At 43.5% G+C, this 20,937-nt stretch overlaps 1 protein-coding gene across 1 annotated transcript in view; it reads right to left on the reverse strand.

Annotated features, from left to right (window-relative positions):
- Positions 1-20,937, reverse strand: part of pde11a (phosphodiesterase 11a) — a 401,879-nt gene that overhangs the window by 93,308 nt on the left and 287,634 nt on the right. The window contains exons 13-14 of the mRNA XM_039757714.1: positions 18,518-18,627; positions 11,236-11,326 (exon numbers count right to left, since the gene is read on the reverse strand). Of these exons, the coding sequence (XP_039613648.1) occupies positions 11,236-11,326; positions 18,518-18,627 (201 nt within the window). The remainder of the gene's footprint in view (positions 1-11,235; positions 11,327-18,517; positions 18,628-20,937) is intronic.

The following is a 20,937-nucleotide window of genomic DNA, read 5'->3' on the forward strand; positions in this document are numbered from 1 at the left end:
GTGTTGCATTATTTATCAAGAATAACCTAAAGGTGTGCACCACTCACAAGGAGACATTCTGGCTTCTGTCTTAGGTGCTTCAAAGCCAAGTAGCCTGGAAACTCAAACCACTGCAGGGCACATTGTGCATGTTGTGAAGATGGATACGCTTAAACATTAGAAATTAGAAAAGCTAAAAGCTGTAATAAGTGGTCCGTGGCAGTGTGCAAATTTTAAATAAATCATTGTGCCCATTTGGGCACGGGTGTGAGTGAGTGCATTTTGTTAGTGCAGAGGCGGGCGGTCAGTTAGGGGTCTCAGCGTTGCTGCACCTGTGCCCAATTAGAAAGGTGGTATATGTGGAGCCTGCACAGCAGAGAGGGGGAAAAGAGAGCAAGTCAAAAAAGCATAGCCATGAGAAGAGCATCATGTGGAGGGGCAGGAGCCAGTGAGGCCATAGGCCCAACAACAGAGCAAAAGATTGACAATACCAGGGAAGGGTCGTCCCCATTGATTGCCCGGAGGAGTGGGTGCAATTGAGGCAGAGTCCTCTCCAGGGATCTGAGGCACATCAGGGGTGCGAGAAGGACGATGAGAAGACAACCGACCCCAAGTGGCCTGGCTGACGCCACTCTAGGCAGCCAAACACTGGGGTCGGATGGGTAAAGACCGCAGCTGCCAGTGTCTCCGACAGCTGAGCGTGCAATGGGTGAGCAGAGAAGACGACGTGGGAATTGTGCTGGGCCTGTCAGATGGCACAATGACCTGAGGACCGTGATGGTTTCATTCTTGTTTTAAACTCTGAATTTTAAACTCACCAATTGTCACTGTTTCAATGAATGATTTATTTATTGAATGTTTGAGCAGCGGTGGGCTGGCACCCTGCCAGGGGTTTGTTTCCTGCCTTGCGCCCTGTGTTGGCTGGGATTGGCTCCGGCAGACCCCCGTGACCCTGTAGTTAGGATATAGCGGGTTGGATAATGGATGGATGGATGAATGTTTGAGCACTGCATTTTTGGACAGTGTTTGTTTCTATTTCACTTTTACACCTACCCTTTGCTATGTGTGTCCTCATTTGCCCAGCTCATCTCTGTAACGTTATCGACAGTGGTGTGTTCATGGGGCTCCCAGAAGGAACTGTTAGCGTGGAACCAAACCGAATCATCACACCTCCTGCTAGAGGAAGCATAACGTAAATTAGACTGATAGTGATGTCACCTCAGTATGCCTAATAGATTTTAGGAAAGACCTAGTAACTGATTCTTTCATGTAAGTGTGGCTAGTCAAGTATACCAGTAAGTGTTTGCAGGTAACCTTGTGCAGCGAGTTCCCCTTAAGCTGGATGAGGAGCCCGGCACACACAAAAATCTTCTACTCTTAGGAAAAATAATTAGGAAACAGAACCAGACAGAACTTTAGCCCCAATTTGATGTCCTCAGCTGGAGATGTCCATTATAAATTTATAAAAGGAAATAAACACCCCAATAGTTATTTAAACAAACAATAAAAATATATATTATAAATCAATCAAACAAACAATAAACACCCTTTAACCAATCCTTATTAAATCTGTAACAACTAAACAACCCTAATTAATATGCCACCCCCTTAAATCCTTCTATAATATACAAAGAAAGAAAGAAAGAAAGAAAGAAAGAAAGAAAGATCCTCTATTTACAGACAGCACAAATATATCTGCAGTACATACACCTATATACACACCTATATATACAAATATAAATTAGACACACACAAAATTCTCAAACGTTCCCCAGTCCCTTTTATATTAACTTTGTTTTACGTCTATAGTCCACACGGCCAGGGAAGTCCGCCGATAAATCCAGCGTACAAGGCAAATATGTTCCACTCACTCATTATACTGTATATCTATATATATATATATATATATATATATATATATATATATATATATATATATATACACACATACAGTCATGGCCAAAGTTATCGGCACCCCTGGAATTTTCCCAGAAAATGCATCGTTTCTCCCAGAAAATTGTTGCAATTCCAAATGTTTTGGTATCCACATGTTTATTTCCTTCATGTGCATTGGAACAACACAAAAAAAACCAGAAAAAAAACCAAATCTGACATCATGTCACACAGAACTCAAAAACTGGGCCGTACAAAATTATTGGCACCTTTTCCAAATTGTGGGTAAATCGTTTTATTTCAAGCATATGATGCTCGTTTGAACTCACCTGTGGCAAGAAACAGGTGCTGTCAATATAGCAATCACACCTGAAGCCAGTTAAAATGGAGACAAGTTGACTCAACCTTTCTGTTGTGTGTCTGAGTGGGCCACACTAAGCATGGAGAACAGAAAGAAGAGCAGAGGATTGTCTGAGGACTTGAGAACAAAAATTGTGGAAAAATATCAACAATCTCAAGGCTACAAGTCCATCTCCAGAGATCTTCACGTTCCTCTGTCCACTGTGTACAACATAATCAAGAAGGTCACAACACATGGCACTGTAGCTAATCTCCCTGGACGTGGACGGAAGAGAAAAACTGATAAAAAACTGCAATGAAGGATAGTCTGAATGGTGGATTAACAGCCCAATCTACTTCAAAACATATTCAAGCTGTTCTGCAGACTCAGGGTGCCACAGTGTCAGCTCGAACTATTCATCAACATCTGAACGAAATGAAACGCTATGGCAGGAGAGCCAGGAGGACCCCATTGCTGACACAGAAACATAAAAAAGCCAGACTGGAGTTTGCCAAAATGTACTTGAGGAAGCCAAAATCCTTCTGGGCGAACGTCTTGTGGACAGATGGTTTACAGAAAATGGAATGAGGCCTACAAAAAAAAGAACAACACAGTACCTACAGTAAAACATGGTGGAGGGTCTAAGATGTGTTGGGGATGTTTTGCTGCCTCTGGCACTGGATGCCTTGACTGTGTGCAAGGCATCATGAAATCTGAAGACCACCAAGAGATATTGGGGTGCAATGTAAGGCCCAGTGTCAGAAAGCTGGGTTTGCGTCAGATGTCATCATGGGTGTTCCAGCAGGACAATGACCCCAAACATACCTCTAAATGCACCCAGAAATGGTGGCAGACAAAGCGCTGAAGAGTTCTGAAGTGGCCAGCAATGAGTCTGGATCTAAATCCGATTGAACACTTATGGAGAGATCTCAAAATTGCTGTTGGGAGAAGGCGTCCTTCAAATCTGAGAGACCTTGAGCAGTTTGCAAAAAAAAGAGTGGTCGGAAATTCCAGCTGCGAGCTGGAACAAGCTTGTTGATGGTTATAGGAAGCGCTTGATCTAAGTTATTTTTTCCAAAGGGCATGAAACCAAATATTAAGTTGAGAGTGCCAATAATTTTGTCCAACCCGGTTTTTGAGTTTTGTGTGAAATGATGTCAGATTTGGTTTTTCTTCTCTGTTTTTTGTGCTGTTCCAATGCACATAAAGGAAATAAACATGTGTATACCAAAACATTTGTAACTGCAACAATTTTCTGGGAAAATTCCAGGGGTGCCGATAATTTCGGTAATGACTGTGTATGTAAAAGAAGCGGTCTCACCGCCCTGGTGACGACACTTTTGTTGCAAGTTGAACTCCGTCTCACCCGGGTGTATCTGCGTTAATGTCCGTCCATGGCAGATGCACGCATTATAAAAGCAAAGTAAAGCCGTGTGCTCCGAAGATCCTTCTTGGTTAGCCAGCATTCCCTTTCCATGCGCCCAACCGTCCTCATTACGGAGTCTTATTTGCTTTACTGCTAGCTTCTTGTTTCCATTCACCTTCCCAGCTCCATCTTAAACAATCTTTTTTTCCCTTTTTTTTTTAAATCCGCACCTCCTTGCCTTCTAAAGACGGTTCTTCTTACGTCACACCAAAGAGCGTTTTGGCAAGTGTGGTTTGGCTGCCTGCTTCCCTTAAAGAGATATCACTTAAGACAATATTCCCTCAGACAAACTCCAAAGGGAGCAAGTGGCAGAAACAGTTAAAAGCACACAAAATATGTGACAACCATTACACTGGGGTATGAGTTAGCAAGTCACAAAGTGACGAGGTTACATGTGTGGGCTCATCAGCTTAGTCCCATAAGGTGAACAGCCTCACTGACTTTTGAAGGTCTCAGATTGGAGAAAAGTCCTTGTGTCATTTGTACATAGGTGACCAGAACTATACACAGGACTCCAGATGCAATGTGAATGAACAGATATTCAGCAGAACATCTCATGGCAAAGTTGAGTTCAACCACTGTTCCTAAGTGTGCCTTCTAGGCATTCACAGAAATGTTAAAGCTTATAAAGCTGTAGCGGGCTACATAGTAATAGTGTATCCGATGTACTGTATGTGCAGAGTGCGTGTTGTTTCCATCGTCCCGTTTACTGCTCGTTATGTGTACGTCAGTGAATGTTATCCCCCGTAAGTGTAGAGGGGACGGATGACGGAGAGAGACTGCAGCCCCGGGATGGAAAGCACCTGTTCACATTCAGTTACATCCGGCTCTTTACTATTTAAAACGATCAGGAGGGAAAGAGGAAAAAAAAGGGAGGAAGGAGAAAGACAGAGTTCTCATTAAACGACAACAGGTCATCATTTCCTGCTATTTTTTCACATCGGGCCTTGTACCCAGTTTGTTTCTCATTCTGCCGGATTCACTACAGTTCAATCATCACCAGAAACCCCGGGGTTGGACCTCTTTATCCACCATATGCTAAGGGAGCACGGTGAGATTGTTCCATTTATTCGGGAGATTCAAACGGATTCATTTTTTCTTGATCAGTCATCCGTATTCAGGACAGTAATTTACCCGGACTCAAGTTCACGCTCATTGTCATTTCAGTATTCATTCATTATTGTTATTTGTGTTTTGTGTTAGTTATACGTTGCAGGGGCAAGGGGGGGTTTGTTATTGTATATATGGTGTTTTCACGTTTCTGCTTTGGTGGACGGATATACATATTGTCACGCACGAGCGCATGGTGAGCAGCTTAAGGACCAGAAGTGCATCGTGACAAGTCGTGCCAGGGGACAATGGCGGGGTACTAACTCTCTCTCTCTTTCTCTGTAGAAAAGATAAAGCACTGCCGCCATAATCCTACCCGGACACCTAAGAGAACAACACCTTTCTCTCCTCTGGTCCCCCAATGATGACATCTACTACCCATCCACCACCATGCCTTCCCAGCATTCCACGTTCTTAATTTCCGGTCCGGCTCTTTAAAATGTCCGTCCACCCATCCCTTTTTGTCTGATGATTTGTAACAATTATTTTGACCTTTTTGCTTTACAGTATATGGGGCTAAACACCCCAAATCTTGGTCATTGTGGGGAACAGCCTGGACACAGACAGGCAGACACCGATGGTTTACAACCCAGCACATGTTTCTTCACCATATTTACATTTCTTACAGTGATACACACAACCCAGTACCCTGTACCAATCACCCTCAGTCCAGGCCTTTTCCTCAATGCCTTACTTCAGACCACCTCCACTCCTCTCCTCCAGGCTTCTTCCTCTTCCACCCGACTCTAGCTCTCCAATGGAGGGAGGCGGCCCATTTTATATTCATCCGGATGTGCTCCAGGTGCCTCCCAATGAACTTCTGCCGGCACTCCCTGGTGTTGCGGAAGTGCCGGCTGTGCACCTGGAGGCACTCCATGTGTCCCTGGTCTTCGTCCCCCCAGCACTTCCGGGTGTGGCAGAAGAGCTGAGGGCCAGGGCTCCTCAGGCATTCGGGTGCCCCCTGGCGGTGACCATGGGCCCCTATAGGGTTGAGCTTCCATGGTCTGTTCCAGTGGTCCCCCCATACCAACCAGAGCGGCTGCCCTCTCGTGGTCCGGAGGAGGCATAATCCCTCCCTCGGTCCTTCCGGGTGTCCCGGCTGGGTACCACCCCCAACCGCTCGCCACAATATATATATATATATATATATATATATATATATATATATATATATATATATATATATATATATATATACACATACACTCACCTAAAGGATTATTAGGAACACGATACTAATACGGTGTTTGACCCCCTTTCGCCTTCAGAACTGCCTTAATTCTACGTGGCATTGATTCAACAAGGTGCTGAAAGCATTCCTTAGAAATGTTGGCCCATATTGATAGGATAGCATCTTGCAGTTGATGGAGATTTGTGGGATGCACATCCAGGGCACGAAGCTCCCGTTCCACCACATCTCAAAGATGCTCTATTGGGCTGAGATCTGGTGACCGTGGGGGCCATTTTAGTACAGTGAACTCATTGTCATGTTCAAGAAACCAATTTGAAATGATTCGAGCTTTGTGACATGGTGCATTATCCTGCTGGAAGTAGCCATCAGAGGATGGATACATGGTGGTCATGAAGGGATGGACATGGTCAGAAACAATGCTCAGGTAGCCCGTGGCATTTAAACGATGCTCAATTGGCACTAAGGGGCCTAAAGTGTGCCAAGAAAACATCCCCCACACCATTACACCACCACCACCAGCCTGCACAGTGGTAACAAGGCATGATGGATCCATGTTCTCATTTTGTTGACTCCAAATTCTGACTCTACCATTTGAATGTCTCAACAGAAATCGAGACTCATCAGACCAGGCAACATTTTTCCAGTCTTCAACTGTCCAATTTTGGTGAGCTCGTGCAAATTGTAGCCTCTTTTTCCTATTTGTAGTGGAGATGAGTGGTACCCGGTGGGGTCTTCTGCTGTTGTAGCCCATCCGCCTCAAGGTTGTGCGTGTTGTGGCTTCACAAATGCTTTGCTGCATACCTCGGTTGTAACGAGTGGTTATTTCAGTCAAAGTTGCTCTTCTATCAGCTTGAATCAGTCGGCCCATTCATTCTCCTCTGACCTCTAGCATCAACAAGGCATTTTCGCCCACAGGACTGCCGCATACTGGATGTTTTTCCCTTTTCACACCATTCTTTGTAAACCCTAGATATGGTTGTCTCAGTTTGGAGATTGTCTTGACCAGGACCACACCCCTAAATGCATTGAAGCAACTTCCATGTGATTGGTTGATTAGATAATTGCATTAATGAGAAATTGAACAGGTGTTCCTAATAATCCTTTAGGTGAGTGTATATATATATTATTTTTTCATTGAAAATGTGCATTATTGTTTTTGTTATTGTGTTTCATTTAATATATTTATACACCTATTTTACATATCTGCTTTTGTGTGTTTGTGTTTAACTGTCGATTGAGGGTAAAATATTATTTGTTAGAAGTACAGTTTGGCATATGTAGGTTCACCTCAGATATTCATCCAGGCCACAGGTATTGGTAGTACAGCTGCCGGCTGGGTAAGGGGTCGGCCATTACAAAGTGATCACTTGTTTATAGTGTTTGTGTCTGTAATTGTAGCACAAAATGGAATGATCAGAAGACAGTGTCAAAGAGTTGGGCTGTGTAGCCTGACAAACAAGAACATCAGGGTGAACTCTCTCACTGGTTGGACCCCGGGCAACGAGACGGCCATTTGTGAAAAGTTTTGGGGAGTCATCAGCTTGAGGTTACTTAGGTTAACCTCCCATAATGTTAGTGTTAAAGCAGACCAGTTGAGAGTTTTGTTCACCACTTTATTCTCCCCTTTGGTTTAAACAGTCATGGCAAAAAAGTTTTGAGAATGACCCAAGTATCGGTTTTAACAAAGTTTGCTGCTTCAGTGTTTTTAAATCTTTTTGTCAGATGTTTCTATGGTAGACTGAAGTAGAATTACAAGCATTTCAGAAGTTTCAAAGGCTTTTATTGACAATGACATGAAGTTTATGCAAAGGGTTAATATTTGCAGTGTTGGACCTTTGTTCTTTTTCAAGACCTCTGTAATTCGCCCTGGAAGGCTGTCAGTCAACTTCTGGGCCAAATCCTTCCTCTAGCTACAGACCAGGGGCCTCATGCATAATGGTGTGCATAGAATTCACACCAAAACAAGGACAAAAGCGCAAATGTGCGTATGCACAAAAAATCTAGATGCATAAATCTGTGCGTTCACCAACTTCTGCATTCTTCCGCTCCATAAATCCCGGTCAGTGTGAAAAGTAACGCACGTGCACATACCTGCTGCCCCACCCAGACTCCTCCCAGAATTATGCCTCTTTGAATATGCAAATCAATATAAATAGCCCTTAAGCTCAGCGTTCTGTGAAAAGGCAATGGCAAAAGCACGGGGGAAAATAGAAGAATTTCAGCGAATATCAAGTGGAGGCAAAGAAAAACATACTATTTGTTGGTTTAAACAGTGATATAAACAACAAAAGGAAGTTGATCAAGTGACAGAGTGTCGGAGAAAGCCGAAAGCTCATGTTCACAAAGTCTCACAGTGCCCTAAATAAAAAAGAAGTTGTCAGATATGAAAGTCGCCGTCTGAATGTAATATGGAAGCTTATTAGGGTACAGAGAAAAGAAAAAAAAATAGGAAACACAGTGGGGAAAAAAGCTCGAAATGTCAACTTTAAACTTGAAACTTCCACTTTAATCACGTAGTTTATTTTGTCATTAAAGTAGAACATCATAAACTTCAGCTTAAAATCGTTTAATTTACTAGTTTCTCAAATCCCATCGTAACTAAATTAGCACGTTAAATGTTTTGTATTGTATTTGTTCTTCTATGTGCTCTATGTGTGTGAATCACTACGTGCTTCTTAAACGGGCTTTCTCTTCCTCCAACAGGACACAGAATCCATTACATTCATGATATTACAGCTCTCTGAATACTCTAAATACTGAGACGTATACGTGATATCATTTTCATGATGATAGGAGTTAAAGCATGTATTAAACATGGGAACATGGTGGCGCAGTGATAGTGATGAGCTGGCGCCCCGTCCAGAGATTGCTCCTGCCTTATGCAAGATGCTTGCTGTGCCGTGCATGACCCTCAAAACAACAATGTATTGCAGCAGTACTGTCTCTCTCAATCGTACTAACCTCCAATTCCTGTCCTTCCTTTTCTTTCCCCAAATACCCAATCGCCACACAATCAGCTCTGTAATGAATGTCAAGCTATCTGTAAGCTTACAGCGCCGATTCTTCAAAACTTTTAAGGAACATTGAAATATCTTCTGTAGTACGTGTTTAATTATTCTATCCATCTATCCTTCCAGTGTCGCGCCAGCCCCAGCAAGAATACAGCGTGAAGCAGGAACAATCCGTGAATGAGGCACCAGATCGTCGCTAGCGCTGTGACACTGTGTCCTCACATTTCTAATTATTAAAAATATAGATTATTTAAATGATGTTAAAATTTTATCTGCATAATGATAAAAAACATTTTGCTGCATTTCATCTTAAAAATGATATCGTCGTCATATGTAAATATGCGCTTTATAAAGAGGTTGTGCAACATTATAACTGTAGTGCACGTTTACAGTGAGGTGACTGTACTTATAAGTAGAAACAGTTCTACAAGGAGCACTTGATTGAGTGCGTTTATAGTTCTTGGGATGAAACTGTTTCTGAACTGCAAGGTCTGTACAGGAAAGGCTCTGAAATGTTTGCAGTATGAGAGAGGTTCAAATAGACTGTGCGCATGGCTGAGGCAGTGTGTGCTTGATGCTGTATCCTAATAATTCTCTTTCTGATCAACAACAACATTTATTTATATAGCACATTTTCATACAAATAGTGTAGCTCAAAGTGCTTTACATGATGAAGAAAAGAGAAATAAAAAAAAGTAAGAATTAAAATAAGACAGCACTAAGTAACATAGAATAAGAGTAAGGTCCAATGGCCAGGGAGGACAGAAAAAATAAAAAAAGAAAAAAAACTCCAGAAGGCTGGAGAAAAAAAATAAAACCTGCAGGGGTTCCAGGCCACGAGACCGCCCAGCCCCCTCAGGGCAAACTGCTATAGAGCTGTGATTCCACACTAAGAAACAGTGGGATAAATACTTGAGAGTAGCAACTTTAAAGCAGCTATGGTATTAGGAATAGTTTGGCCAGTCCATGGACCATTATATTGTTACAGGTTAATTACAATCAGATGCCTTAAACTAATAAACGATATGTGGTTTATTTCAGTGTATTTGATAAAGCCGCTTCAGGGATGTGGATCTAAATAAGAAATGGAAACCACACTGGAACAGTAGCACTGTTTTGACACTGGGTGCCACCATTTTGCAAAACCAAGCGGAAAACTTGTGTACGCCAAGGATTGAGCTAGCGTGAAAATGTGCGTGGCTTTAGTTTAGTTTTTATACATCGTGATGTGAGCGTGGAAACGGGCATACACAACATTTTTGTGCATACGCACCATTTATACATGAGGCCCCAGATGACTGACAGCTCTACCATCTCTGACATCACTTCCGGTGTGCATTCTCCTGGACCCTGCGGTGGGTTGGCACCCTGCCCAGGATTGGTTCCTGCCTTGTGCCCTGTGTTGGCTGGGATTGGCTCCAGCAGACCCCCGTGACCCTGTATTCGGATTCCGCGGGTTAGAAAATGGATGGATGGATTCTCCTGGACCCATCTCTTCCTGTCTGACCTGTACTTAACCGGAAGTGTCGCCATTTTGGAGTAGTCACTTTGAGACTTGCGTCTATAAAGACGTATTTTTGCCCTTTTTCAGCGCCTTTATTTTCAGGTGTATAGGGATTGCTTGCGGTTGACCCAAACCTCAATGCTTGTCTGTGTTTTTTGTTACAAGAGGAAAAGAATCCCTTTTAGTTTTATCCTGCAAGTTATTCTATGACAACTGGACCAGCACACCACCATATAAACCTATCAAATCGGGATATTCTGCACACTTGATTTACCTTCCACAAGCTGCTTTATTATTTATTTATTTATTTTTAAGTATAACCTAAACTTTGCATTTTTTTATAAAAATTTGATTTGCATTATTTTTCACTTAGTAAATGCCTTTTTTGAGTTGTGTTTGCCAAATAGAAAATTTCTTTATATATAATACGCTACCGTGTCCAGGATTGAAACCACCTGTGGCTCGCACACCGTTTGACCGATTCACCTGAAATTTGGCACACATATACTACGTGACGTCTACTATCCATGTGATGATTGACCTCCAAGGTTATTCTTCTTTTTATTTTTATTGTAGAATCAACTCTTGGCAGCTGCCAGCATTGCATTTAATTTTCATATGTTACACACCTGCAGATTTAAAAAAGCAGAAGCCCTGCCTTTCCTAATCATTAGGCCAAATATCAATAGCTGTGAATAAGAAAAATCAATCAGCTGATTAAAAACTGCGTGGCACTGGAGGCATATTTGATGAAAATAAGCGGGAATGTGTCTGCCATACCTCACTCTGAAGAATCATGACAGCGTGGTTAAAATGGTGGTGCTCCATAGTAGCTGACGTGCCGTAGAGCTGAGCCAGAGCAGAGCCGGTCCTAGACAAGAAGGGAAAGAGACAATAAGTAGTGCATCCTCAATCGCAAACCTACACTATGGTATTAACACCACCTCACTGCTTCTAGTGCTGCCTTTATTGCCTGGATTTATAACAGAAAATTTGACATTCTTAGGAAAGAACCTAATGAGGAAACTAAAGGTTGTACTCACTACAGCATATGCGGAGATAAGTAAAGGTCATTTTTGACAAGGTAAGAGCCCTCCGTAATTTCTTCCAGGTGAAATGAATGAAGCAGGTGAGCTAACAGCAGAGGGACTTTACAAGGCTACAAAATGCACTGCAGTCCCACAAGACCACTACCAGTGTGGATGTGAGCTAGCGGAGAGTAAAGATGGTGTGAAAAGACACTCTGTGAAGAAATCCAAGTATGTAGTCTTTAACTCCAAGGTATAAACCTGGAGAAGGGTAAGAAATGCAACTCCTTCTTTAGGAAACCTCTTGATGTGGCTGTGAGATGAAACTGGCACCACCAGGGGCAGGGAAACAAGTAAGTGATGATAGTGGTTTAAGACTGCTCTGTACCAACAAGATGACCAAGATGGAGGCAGTATAAGTAACACTGTGGACCTGGTGTGGTGTAGCGGGTCCGCAGCTACAATAAAATATGGCCAGGTTTTAAATCCATAACGATGTGTCAGTCACCGTGGGCGCGATTGCACAGCCGCAGGGAGTTAATGAGGTAATTGGGGCAAGTCACATTTGCACATGCAGGTGCGATTGTTCTGAATCACTTCATTGGCTTCCTGCAGCGTGTGATTAAGGTGCTGCACCCACGGAGACAGGTGTGGATATATACGGGCTGGCACAAGGGCAGGGGGAGATTTAAAAGATGTAAAAGAGAGAGGCGAAAGAATGGGACGGATGATGGAGGTTAATAGATGGTGAAGGCAGTCAGAGAGAGATGATCGGGCCACCTGTTTGGAGAAGGCAGCTTGAGTTAGGGCTCCGGAAGGAAGCGCAGGCTGAGGCGCTCTAGGTGCTGGTTTGCCCCACTGACTAAGAGTGTAGAGTGGTGTGAGCAGGACATAAGACCTTCCAGTGGATCCGAGGAGCAACTGCGTGAGCGTGAAGGAAGATGGGAGGTGTGCCGACCTCAGACAGTCTGGCTGCGCAGTGTGGCGGCAGCCAAGACGGGGGTCAGCAGAAAGGAATTTGTGCAGTAGAGTGATGGGTTAGCTGGGGAGAAAGAAGGTGGTGGGCTGTGATTGGGTGAAAAGAGACACCCTGTAGGTAGGTCCACCATTAACATTCCCCTGATGCCGAGTGAGCTACACACTGCCTCCACATCATTTAGATCAGACAGGGGCTCAATCTCAGTGAAAGAGTCTCTGCTGAATTCTATTTAGCTCTGTAGAACCTCATTACCTTCAACCCCGAAAAGCTATATGGGGAGATGATGGCAAAGGGTGGAATGTCTCCATCACTGAAGGAAGGAATTTTCACTACCTTATAAAAAAAGAAAGGGGAAGCTGCAGCTTGAAAGATGGTTACCCCTTTGCCCTCACTCTCAGATTTCAGGATGTTTGCTAACACAGATATAAAAGGCACTATATAACAGAGATATTAGACAGATAGATACACTATATGGACAAAAATATCGGGACACCTGACCATTACACCAACAGGGACTTTAATGATATTGCATTAAAAAACATACACTTTATTATGGAGTTGGTCCACCCCTTTGCAGCTATAACAGCTTCCTCTGCACTTGGAAGGCTTTCACACAAGTGCTTCTGTGGGAATTTGTACCCATTCATTACTACACAGTATTTATGAGGACATTCACTGATGTTGAACTAGAATGCCTGACTCGCAATCTCTGCTCCAGTTCATTCCAAAGGTGTTTGATGTGGTTGAAGTCGGGGATCTGTGCAGGCCAGTCAAGTTCTTCCACACTGAGCTCATCCAACCATGTCTTTGAGGACCTTGCTTTGTGCACTTGGGCACATTTATGCTGGAACAGAAAAGGGCCTTCCCCAAGCTGTTTTCACAAACTTGGAAGTATCCATCCATCCATTATCCAACCCACTATATCCTAACTACAGGGTCACGGGGGTCTGATGGAACCAATCCCGGCCAACACAGGGCGCAAGGCAGGAAACAAACCCCGGGCAGGGCGCCAGCCAACCGCAGAACTTGGAAGTATACAACAACAACAACAACAATTATTTATATAGCACATTTTCATGCAAACAGTATCTCAAAGTGCTTTACATAATGAAGAATAGAAAAATAAAAGACACAGTAAGAAAATAAAATAAGTCAACATTAATTAACATAGAATAAGAGTAAGGTCCAATGGCCTGGGTGGACAGAAAAAACAAAAAAAAACTCCAGACAGCTGGAGAAAAAAATAAAATCTGTAGGGATTCCAGACCATTAGACTGCCCAGTCCCCTCTGGTATAGCATTGTCCAAAATGTCTTGGTATGCTGAAGTAATAAGAATTCCCTTCAATGGAAGTAAGGGGCCGAGTCCAAACCCTGAAAAACAGTCTCACACTATTATCCCTCCTCACCAAATTTCACATTTGGCACAGTGCAGTCAGTCAGGTAATGATCTCCCGGCATTCACCAAACCCAGACTCGCCCATCTGACTGCCAAACAGAGAAGCTCAATTCGTCACTCCATAGACAACACTGCCACTGCTCCACAGTCCAGTGGTGGTGTGCTTTACACCACTCCATCCGACGCTTGGTATTGGACTTGGTGATGTGAGGCTTGCATGCAGCTACTTGGCCATGTAACCCATTCCATGAACTTTTTATGCTTACATTAATGCAAATGGAAATTTGTAACTCTTCAGCTATGGAATCATCAGAGGGTTGGCGACTTTTACGCACCATGCACCTTAGCAGCCATTGACCCGGCTCTGTGACTTCATGTGGCCTTATCGGTACTAACCCTTACTTTCTCTTCTGTTCTTTTTCCGATCTGCGCCACTACCACCTGATCAAAGCACCGTGATGTCCCTACATTGATAAATTAAAGGCCAGAAGTCCACATGACCCTTCATCATCAAGTTTTTCCATGTGAACCCTGAATACCATGTGTACTGATTATGAGGTCATTTATGTCAGCCAGAATTCCTATATGGGGCTGGGTGGTCTTGTGGCCTCGGAACCTCTGCAGATTTTATTTTTTTCTCCAGCCATCTGGAATGTTTTTGTTTTTTCTGTCCTCCCTGACCATCGGACCTTACTTTTATTCTATGTGAATTAGTGTTCCCCAATTCTAATTTCTTATTTAGTCTTTTTTCTCTTTCTTCATCATAGATAGATAGATAGATAGATAGATAGATAGATAGATAGATAGATAGATAGATAGATAGATAGATAGATAGATACTTTATTAATCCCAAGGGGAAATTCACATAATCCAGCAGCAGTATACTGATACAAAGAAACAATATTAAATTAAATAGTAATAAAAATGAAAAAAAAAAAAAATTTTAATAAAATTAATGTTAGCATTTACTCCCCCGAGTGGAATTGAAGAGTCGCATAGTGTGGGGGAGGAACGATCTCCTCAGTCTGTCAGTGGAGCAGGATGGTGACAAAAGTCTGTCACTGAAGCTGCTCCTCTGTCTGGAGATGACACTGTTAAGTGGATGCTGTTGATTCTTCATGATTGACAGGAGTCTGCTCAGCGCCCATCGCTCTGCCACAGATGTTAAACTGTCCAACTTTACTCCTACAAAAGAGCCTGCCTTCTTAACAAGTTTGTCCAGGCGTGAGGCGTCTTTCATCTTTATGCTGCCACCCCAGCACACCACCGCGTAGAAGAGGGCACTCGCCACAACCGTCTGGTAGAACATCTGCAGCATCTTACTGCAGATGTTGAAGGATGCCAACCTTCTCAGAAAGTATAGTCTGCTCTGACCTTTCTTGCACAGATCATCAGTATTGGCAGTCCAGTCCAATTTGTCATCCAGCTGCACTCCCAGATATTTAAAGGTCTGCACCCTCTGCACAGTCACCTCTGATGATCACAGGGTCCATGAAGGGCCTAGGCCTCCTAAAATCCACCACCAGCTCCTTGGTCTTGCTGGTGTTAAGGTGTAAGTGGTTTGAGTCGCACCATTTAACAAAGTCTTTGATTAACTTTCTGTACTCCTTCTCCTGCCCACACCTGATGCAGCCCACAATAGCAGTGTCATCAGCGAACTTTTGCACGTGGCAGGACTCCGAGTCATATTGGAAGTCTGATGTATATAGATTGAACAGCACCGGAGAAAGTACAGTCCCCTTCATTTGTATGAAAATGTGCTATAGACATAAATGTTGTTGTTCGTCTAAGACTGAGTTGCTGTTGCTCCTAAATGCTTCCACTTTCCAATAATACTACATACAGTTGACTGTGAAATATCCAGCAGGGATGAACTTTCTCAATCTGTCTTATTGCAAAGATGGCATCCTATCACATTACCATGCTTGAAGTCACTGAGCTCTTTGGAAATGGTGGCATTACGAAGCCCCCATAGCGTTTCTTGACACCCTTCTGCTTCTCAGTGTTGGTGTGTCAGAGAGAGGATGTGCAGCATTGTTCATAACGGCACTCACTTTTGTTTTAATTCTCTCCTTCATGATGGCATCCAGGAAGTCCAGAGTGGGTTCCATAACTGAGTAGGCCGTTTTAGAACATTAGAACGCTCTAGACGAGAACAGGCCATTCAGCCCAACAAAGCTCGCCAGTCCTATCCACTTATTTCTTCCAGTCAGGTTTAGAAAGTCCCTAAAGTCTCACTGCCTACCACACTACTTGGTCTCGTATTCAAAGTGTCTATCGTTCCTTGTGTAAAGAAAAACTTCCTAATGTTTACGTGAAATTTCCCCTTAACAAGTTTCCAACTGTGTCCCCGTGTTCTTGATGAGCTCATTTTAAAATAACAGTCTCGATCCACTGGACTAATTCCCTTCATCATTTTAAACACTTCAATCAGGTCTCCTCTTAATATTTTAATTGGCTTGTTGATTCAGTGGGCCTCTCTTGAAGTGATTTTACCAGCCCACCACACCACAGGGTGGACAACTGCTGTGGCCATCACAGAGTAACATACTAGCCAACAAGCTCAACAACAACTCCAATAGACTAGCCAGCCAGCCGGCCAGCTAAAGAAGGCCTTCAAGAAGACCATCCACCCAAACCTGATCTGTGGCATTTAAAATGAAAGAAATGCAGTCTAACCCTGAGTAGAGAGTACATCAACATCTATCCATAACAGATCAGCTGGGACCAGGAGAATTGCTCTGATGGCGTTTCCCAGAAATTCGTGAGCAGGATCTTGTGCATGTTGAGGAAGTGCTAGATATTCTGTTCCTTTCAAAGCCTCATGTACTTTGATATCTCTAGCACAGTGCCTGTCGGTGAATGGTTGGAAAAACGACCTCTTTCCTGCCATCTCTGCAATCAGACAAGTCAGCTCTCTTCTTTTTGATGTTGCATATAGATCTCCTTGCAGAACATAAGAAAGACTTCTGATATCAGAAAGATTATTGAACTGGGAACTAGGACTGTCCAATTAGCCAAAGAATACATTTTGAACACTCAAATGAAAAAATAAGCAAACAGTTGAATATAATCAATGGTTCATGGTGTTACATGTACTTTTGCTCATTCTTGTTTTATACTTTATTTTTAAGGTAATGTTCACAGTGGGCGGCACGGTGGCACAGTGGGTAGCGCTGCTGCCTCGCCATTAGGAGACCCGGGTTCGCTTCCCGGGTCCTCCCTGTGTAGAGCTTGCATGTTCTCCCCGTGTCTGCGTGAGTTTCCTCCCACAGTCCAAAGACATGCTAGTTAGGTGTACTGGCGATTCTAAATTGTGCTTGGTGTGTGCCCGGTGGTGGGCTGGCGCCCTGCCAGGGGTTTGTTTCCTGCTTTGTTCCCTGTGTTGGCTGGGATTGGATCCGGCAGGCCCCCGTGACCCTGTAGTTAGGATATAGAGGGATGGATTCTTATTTCGTTTTTAAATTATAAATGAAAAATATCAAGAACTCACGTCTCACGAGACCTGGATTTGTGCCAAGAGATTTAACCACGCCCCAGGCCGGAAGTAAAAGACAAAGAGTAGCACAGCTGCTGTACAGGCTTTTAAATGTTCGAAGCGCCATGCGAGATGCAGATCACATGGCACGGCAACAGCAAGCCAGCAGCAGCTGATCGAGCAAAGAGGAGGTAAAACTGTATTTGTTTCCCATTGTATCAGCGTTTAAGAGGGGAGTTCGGAGGAGCGACCGCATCTCATTGGGGTGCGTTCAGCCCCCCTCTTCACAATGCAAGTGGGGGGTTGGCGAGCGATGCGAGCAGGGGGTAACTCCATCCATCCATTTCCCAACCCGCTGAATCCGAACACAGGGTCACGGGGGTCTGCTGGAGCCAATCCTGGGCAGGGCGCCAACCCACCGCAGGACACATACACCCACACACCAAGCACACACTAGGGACAATTTAGAGCCACCAATACTGCATGTCTTTGGACTGTGGGAGGAAACCCATACAGACACAGGGAGAACATGCAAACGCCATGCAGGGAGTATCCGGGAAGCGAACCACGGGTCTTCTAACTGCGAGGCAGCAGCGCTACCACTGCGCCACCGTGCCGCCCAAGGGGGGAACTCCCCAGTGAGAAATATATTCTTTTCCAATTATCAAACTTTGTAAAGTTCCAGTGTGTGTGGTAGACAAGAGAAATATGCATTCAAGTACAGGATTGCGACATGCGTTTATTTCTATTACACCAAACTGGCACAAAAATATTGTTTCCACAGTTTTTCTCCGTCGCTTGCCTGGATGTCCTCACAAGTCTGAATACTAATGGATGATTCTGATAAGTAAGTGAACATTAACTATTGGACATTTTTGAGCTGGACACAATTACAAACACAAACGGCACACCTGTGTATTGCTATTCTAAGACATTTGACTGAGAGTACACAATCGATGAGAAATTGTATATTTGTAGTGCTATAAACATTGAGAGATTTTAACAGCAAATGTATCATTTCTTGATTACTAAAGAGTCTGCAGTAGACTAGAAGAGTATGCCTTAAAACCCTGCATTTTAGCATTTTGCATTTTTACACTGAAAGTGGCAGAGTAGGTAATAATAGCATGGAGATTCATACATCAAGTTCGGTAAAAATGAATAGAATGAAATTACTCACTTGGCTTGAAATGCATTGTTAGTCCCTCGGTGGTCCAGGTCGTGACACAAGCAGCCTACAATCAAAGCTAAAATTTCCACTTCTGTCAGAGTTTCTTGAAACCCAGCTGTCTGAAAATGCAAGAAACGACATAAGCTGTATGACTAGAGGGATGTAGTAACCAAAGGTGGCGTGGATTTTAACGGTGCTGCCACTACACACCTACCAGGACTCAAGTTTAATTCTTTGGGTCCATGTAGTTAATGATCTTCTCCGGTCTGCAGACTATGGTTCACTTCATATTCTCCTCTTTCTTGACTTAAGTGCAGCATATGACACTGTTAATCACAAAATCCTCCTGTCATGTCTCTCTGGCTTAGCCCTTCACTGGCTCACATCAGATCTCTCTAATAGGCAAAAGTTTGTCAAACTTGGCCGATAGAAATCCTTCACCTCACGTCACCTGTGTCGCATGGTGTCCCTCAGAGTTCAGACCTTGGGACATTACCTTTTCTACTTTATATCCTTCCTTTGGGTCAGATTATTTGCAGACATGGCCTTAACTTCCACTGTTATGCAGATGATGTACAGTTATATCTTAGTACAGACTCGCCTCCTGGCACACTCACTGATCTCAAGCTATGGATGGAAATTCACTTTCACAAACTTAATGCCAATAAAACTGAAGTGTTACTGGTAGGTCCAAAATCCCAACTTTCTAAGACATCCAATTTCTGTTTCTGTTGATGGTCCAACTCGTCCAGCCTGCTCCTGTTGTCAGAAATCTTGGTGTTTTGTTTGATTCCTCACTTAACTTTGAGCTACACATTAGGTCTCTGTCCAAAATTTCATTCTATCATCTCCGTCCATTTCTGTCCTTTAATGACACTCAGACTCTGGTTCATTGTTTCATAATGTCTCGTGTTGATTACTCTAATTCCCTCTTCATCAGCCTCCCTGCAAAATCTACACAGAAGCTACAGTACATTCAGAACTCCGCAGTCACACAAATTGTTCTGCTGTAGGGGCTGGACAGAGAATCTATAAATTTACTTGCTTAACCTCACGCTCTCTCTTTTACTAACATCTGATGAAGAAGCATCTTTCGCTCTTACCAAACTGATGAACTGAAAAGACAACACAATGGAGAGCACAGCTCGGCAGCCGTATTGAGACAGGCATGCGGATTGTTCTGAAGAAAGCTGAGCACTAATGATGCCTTAACTAGTGACATTTTAAATAACTAACAGGTCTGTGTGCCGCCTAAACTACACATCACCATTTAATCAGGTTGTGTGGTTGCCAATATTCAAATGTACTTTGCATATTGTTATTATTTATGAATATTACCAATAATACATTGTTTAAATTGTAATTTAACTCCTGCTTGTCTTTTACTACACCTAATTGCCTGAGGTTATACATGTAAAAGGGAAGGTGGGGAGAAGTTATATACTATAATACCTTATAAACAGTGGTAAGTCTGTGGGATCTGAGGCATTCTGACAGAGGCTACATCTAAATAATACAAAGGGTAAAGTAGATCAATATATTACTCTACCAAAACAAAACACCGTCGAAAGGCCGCGGCAGTCGTGGAGGCTTTGGGCTGGTTTAGACCCAGCGTGAGCACCCTAGTCGGTCCGGATGGAGCCCGATGTCTCCTCTGTTCTTCACTGGTTACCGGTTCCATCAAGGATTAAATTCAAGATTCTGCTTTTCACCTTCAAAGCCCTACATTACCTTTGCCCCCCCTCTACCTTGTCACTCTCTCAGGTCCTCACGCAGTCATCTCCTTACTGTCCCCAGACTCTCCACCCTGAGGAGGGCAGGTCCTTCAGTGCTATGGCCCCACCCCTCATCTCTGGAACTCTCTTCCTCAGTCTCTCAGACTTTGCTCCTCTTTCTCCACCTTTGAATCTCAACTCAAAACTTTCCACTTCTACAAACGTCTGTGTTTTTGACTCCTTAGGTTTGTGAGAGGAGCTCAATAAATGCAAATTATTATTCTTTATTATTGTGTAGACTTTTTTTCCAGGTACTCAGGTGCCCCCTGCACCCCACCCTAAAGACACACCCATGCATTTCAGTCCCCTCTCGTGGACTGGCACTCCCTTCAGGGCTTCTTCCTGACGCCTTGAACCCAATGCACCCGACTCAGCCTTCGACTCCCATTTAGTAGAAAAAATATGTTCAGAAAAAAATGTGTTTGTGTGTATGGAACCATCGTCTGGAGAATTTAGGGTACAAAAGCTAAATTATTCAAAATGATTTATCACACATATGTTCCTGTGGGGGCAGCATGGTGGCACAGTGGGTAGCGCTGCTGCCGCGCAGTTAGGAGACCTGGGTTTGCTTCCCGGGTCCTCCCTGCATGGAGTTTGCTCCCACAGTCCAAAGGCATGCAGTTTAGGTGCATTGGTAATCCTAAATTGTCCCTA

Source organism: Polypterus senegalus, chromosome 6 (genome assembly GCF_016835505.1).
Source record: "Polypterus senegalus isolate Bchr_013 chromosome 6, ASM1683550v1, whole genome shotgun sequence".
NCBI classification, from domain to species: Eukaryota; Metazoa; Chordata; class Cladistia; order Polypteriformes; family Polypteridae; genus Polypterus; species Polypterus senegalus.